Source organism: Mesitornis unicolor, unplaced genomic scaffold (assembly GCF_000695765.1).
Source record: "Mesitornis unicolor isolate BGI_N332 unplaced genomic scaffold, ASM69576v1 scaffold3710, whole genome shotgun sequence".
Taxonomy (NCBI): Eukaryota; Metazoa; Chordata; class Aves; order Mesitornithiformes; family Mesitornithidae; genus Mesitornis; species Mesitornis unicolor.
The window spans coordinates 10,688-15,687 of NW_010156151.1; the positions used below are offsets into that span (position 1 = coordinate 10,688).

The 5,000-nt window shown below is 48.6% G+C and overlaps 1 protein-coding gene across 1 annotated transcript in view; it reads left to right on the forward strand.

Annotated features, from left to right (window-relative positions):
• The first annotated feature begins 4,407 nt into the window (after positions 1 to 4,407).
• Positions 4,408 to 5,000, forward strand: part of COL20A1 (collagen, type XX, alpha 1) — a 46,430-nt gene continuing 45,837 nt past the window's right edge. Inside the window, exon 1 of the mRNA XM_010180382.1 lies at positions 4,408 to 4,480. Coding sequence (XP_010178684.1) covers positions 4,408 to 4,480 — 73 coding nt within the window. The remainder of the gene's footprint in view (positions 4,481 to 5,000) is intronic.

The window sequence follows — 5,000 nt, forward strand, 5'->3', positions numbered from 1 at the left end:
GGAATTACAGGAGAGCCGATTTCTGGTATTTACATGTAGGGCAGTGACCATCCTTGGTTGTATTTAAAAGCTGTCTAGATACACTGCTCAGGGACATGGTTTAGAAGTGGACATGGTAGAGTTAATTAGCGGTTGGACTTGATGATCTTAAAGGTCTTTTCCAACCATAATGATTCTGATTCTAACCCTCTCTCCACAGGCTACCAAATACTTTATGCTTTGTCCCAACAAGATTTAAGTGTTTACTTTGTGTGTTATCCTTTGCCAGTATATTGTGATGCTCTAAAATACTTACTAGATTATAAAGTAAAGTGGCGAGGAACTATCAAATGTTTGCTTATTGTGTAAAAAATATTTGAAAACTACGATTATTTTTTGTCTATCTGACTTGATGCCTGTGTTTCCTGTAGAAATCCTCCTGAAGCATAGGAGGTTCCATGTGAACGTGAGGAAAAACTTCTCTACTGTGAGGGTGCCAGAGCATGGCCCAGGCTGCCCAGAGAGGTTGTGGAGTCTCCTTCTCTGCAGACATTCAAAACCTGCCTGGACGTGTTCCTGTGTGACCTGGTCTGGGTGATGCTGCTCTGGCAGGGGTTGGACTGGATGAGCTTTCGAGGTCCTTTCCAACTCCTGATATTCTGTGATTTTGTGATTCTGTAATTGTGAATTTCTCGCAGCTCACTCTGTTGCAGTGGGAGAGCGATGGTGACAGTCCCTGGAGATACAGCTGAAAGATTGGCCTCCACTGCTAATCAGAATTGACACTATCAGTTGTTCCATTACTGGCAATGGGGACAAAATCATTCCAAAAAAGTTGTGGTGTGGAGCTGGTCCCCAGCTCTCCCATCCTGGGGACTGCGTCTCGTCGGAGGTCAGGGCTGTGTCCCACAGCTGGGACGTCTGCAGCGCAGTCGAGCTCCAGTTGATGATTCAGCCTCTGGCCTTGCAAAACCTACAGATGTGCTTAATTTCCTTAAACAAATACAATGCAACTTGCCTCCAGTGCAAACGCCGGGCTCTCCAAAATATGTGATGGGATGTGCACGGGGCCGGGCTGACTTCATCCCTGGGAGTCTGGCGGTGGGCGGGAGCCACAACTTGTTGCTGTGCTCCAGGAAATCAGTGTGCAGCTTCCTAGGCACATATTTAGCATTTATTTACCAAAAAGACTAAAAGCTGTTTAGGTTTTTTCACAGAAGAGGGCTCTTGCTTTCCGTGCACGCTTTATTTAGCTGCACCGAGGGGCCAAGCGCTGCTCCCCGCTGCGTGGGAAGAGGGAGGTGGGGGAATCGCTGCCCCTCTCCCTCCCCTTCCTTATCCCTCCTGACGTCTGGGGATTGAAATCTCTCATCGCGCCGAGGCGCCGGGGCTGCTTCTCCCCCAATTTAAGCATGTAGCCGCATTCGTCGCCCATCCCGGCTGACTCCAGGGAAGCCGCGCTGCGCAGAGGTCGGTGGCTCGTTCCCCTTGGGGGCTCGGTTCGCAGGGATGCCCGGGGGGAGGGCTGTGTTGGTTTTGGGTATCGGCGGAGCAGGGAAATTCTGCGGGGTTTTTCTTGCTGGAAAACTCGGAGCTGATGCTGCAGGGGGTGGCAGGTCTCGTCCTCTTGTGGTGAAATAGCCTCAAAGCTCACGTTTGCTGTAGGTCAGGGCTAAATATCGCCAGGACTGCTTTGAGAGCGTAGGCTGTGAGAAATGCACTTTATTTGTTGGTTTGGTTGTATTTTCCTTCTCTTTTGTATTTGGTAGTATAAAACCCATGGGAAATTTCATCCAGGGAGGCCGGTGCTTGGGAGGGTTCGTTTGCATGGCTGTTGTCTGGGTGGGTTTTTACACCTGGAGGTGGGGTGTGGGTCTGCATTGCTCCAATGTTACAAACCCTGCCCAGGCTATGGGGAGCTCAACTTAAAGGTGAAACCTGTGCCTTACTTTTTGGAGATGGGTGCTGAGATAATTGAGAATTTTTGTTCAATAATGGAACTCAAATACAGGAGATACCCAAGAGAAAGCAGTAAAGGATTGATGAATGTGGAGTTTTTAATCTGTTTTGGGTCCTTTAACCAGCAAAGCACCTGGGGAGGGTTGGACAGATTTACTGACCACCTCGGGCAGGTTGCTGGCCTCTTCTGCAGGGCTGCACTGGTCCTGCTCATGTGTCTGGCAGTGAGTGGGACGTGAGGTGACATTGTCTCTGCCACCATCTCTGTGCAGAGGCGGTGATGTCCTCTGGGGTGAGGAATGATGGAAATGTCCCCAAGCTGCAGCTGTGGAGGGGGGAAATAATTCACAGCGCCTCCAAATCCCCACTTTTAGTTGTACTCATTTAAACATGTGGCAGGGATTTTTTTTTTTGGTACAGAATATTTTTTTCCCTTAATTAAAGCAACTACTTTTAAAATTTCCCGTACAAATAAGGGAATCTCTGGCTGCTTTAACCTCCCAATCCCCTCTGAGCACACAGCTGGGGCAAGCGGGAAGCAGTGTGTGTCCCTCTGCCCCACACCCATTTTCCAGGCCCTGGAAATGCCACATGCTGCATGTGTTGCTGTTACCAAATTCCTTCCCTGGGCGAGCACCAGGAGAGAGGCATTGACAGCAACCTGGTGTCACCGTGGTCTCCTCTGTCCCAGGGTCTACAGCTCTGGGTGGTGGCACCAGTGAGGGCAGAAATGGATGGGAAGGGACCATGAAGTTTACAGGGAATCCCAGGTTTGGCGTCCAGTTTGCCAGCAGAGCCATGGGGAAGTTGCAAGGAAATGAAGAGCAGTTTGGTGGCATTGCAAAATGAACTGTTGAGATAGGGAAGTTTTTAAAAATGCGGGCCTCTCACTGCTGTTTTACACAGGTACCTCTGCAGCCAGGGCAGCTTTGCTTTTCTTGGGGTGACAGTCAGACTCCTGAAACCCACCTGCAAAATGTTTGCTGGTTTTTATAAGCAATGACTTCATTTTGTTAGCTGGAACAAAAAAAAAAAGTGTTTCCCATGGCTAAGGGCTTCAGTTACACTGCAGTTGTTCTGTATAACCTGATCTTCAATCAGGAAAAAAAAAATCACAGACGGAATCGGGTGGTTAACATCTCCCTGTTATAACTTGCATATTTTTCCATTCATTCTTAGAGCAATTTAGAGCTGATTTAAACCCCGGGAGATTATGGCTGGGTCACTCACGTGCATATTTATTTTTCCTTGAAATCTCTGAGAAGCTGACGTATTTGAAGGGAAATAGGCATTTGCCAGGAGCCTCTAAATACCTGTCCGTCAAAGTGAACAAAAGTGAAATGTCGCTGCAGATGGTGGTGGAGGAAGCTTGTGTATGGTCTGGTGCTGCCAAAAGCAGTAAGGCTGAAATGTGTAGCACAAAAATGACAGATGCCAATGATGCGTTGCAAAAGGCCAACAGCGTATGTTTTAAACCTGATCTATGGAGACTGGGATGAGGGGGACGTGCTGTTTCCATCAGGGTGTTTTTATGCTGACCTGACATTTCTGACCCAAATTGTAAAAAACCCTGAAATCCAGGCCAGCAAAAACAAGGTGCTTGAGGTCTGTGGGCTGCGGGCTGGCTGTCCTCAGCTTTGTCAATGCTGCAGAGGTTACTCCTCAGCCACGATTAAGTCTGTAACCGTGTCTGTTTTAAGTCTTGTTCAGGAGAGCAAGTTAAAACAAGATATCCCTACAAGTCTGGAATTAAACTTCTCTGGAACTCCACCGTGAAATAAGAAATAAAACCCCTGTTTCTCAACTCAGCTATGTCAGTGGTATCCCTCCTGCTGAGCAAGTGCTTTATCACAGTGACTACAGGGTCATTGAATCTGTGGTGTGAGGAGTTTGCCTACCATAGGTTGCTTCTCTGAATGCTCATCTCCTTATGATCAGTACGTGCATTGCAGGGACACAGGAAAGGTGCTGTGGGTTTGTATATCTGCATTGATTTTGGTCGTGATAATTGGGATAGTTACTTCTGTATGATATAATCCAGAAGTTGTTCCAGAATCTATGTCTGTCCAGTGATTTGGGCAATGTTGCTTATTTCCATGGTCAGAGCAGGACCCAGCACCTCTGTACCGCTGTTGGGATCGTCCCACCACGAGAGCAGTGTCCATCTCCAGGGCCCAGCAGGCTGAGAGGGCTACCAGGACAAAGCCTGCTCTCCATCAGGTTTATAAACACCGTTTAGTACTGGTCCATGGCATTGAGCAGCTGTATTGGAGAGACCAGGAATATTTCATAGGAATTACAGGAAAATTCATATGTGCTTCTCCATCCACCCTTTCAGTGCTGTCAATACACAGAGGTGCAGACCTCAGCTTGTGGTCCCTCAGCTGCAAAAACTTGGGTTTTGATGTGCTGAAATGTAACTTTTACTTCTTCTTCCTGATGTTTGCCTTCTCGCAGGTCCTGGTCACCATGCTGATTCGCACCTGTTTCCTTTTTGCCTGCCTGCCTGTGGCGAGCCATGTCTGGGGACGAGTGGGCCAAGGTAAGGAGCCCCCCTGCCCTTGCCTGTGGCAATTCCCTGTGGTCCAGATGTCACCTGGGTCAGCCCAGCCCTTACACAAGCCCTTCACATTGGCATGGTACCACACATGAGGGACATTCCCAACCAGACACAGGAATTAAGGGGGCTGCTGTGCTCCGTTGGTGAAGCCCCAAAGAGCCCAGTCCCACACATGAAGAGCTATGGGGCCCTTCTGGGGAGAGGATCTCGACCCCTCCACACCCTGCGCAGCCTGTCTTCATCTCTGGCAGCAGTTCAGTGCCTCTCCCTTGCATTTCAGCCTGCATGAGCAATGAAGGGTGCGTATGTGATCCTCAAATGGAGCTTGAGAGATAGAAATAAAAAGTTAATTACCTTCTGTCAGTCACTGTATCTGTCCTGCGCTCTGAAACTGCTGCTTTGGACGTGTGGCGATCTGTGGTGCAACATTTGGGTAAGAAAACACATGTGGTGCATTCCTCCTGTAACATATAGGGCTCCCATAGTACCATAAATGATCGGA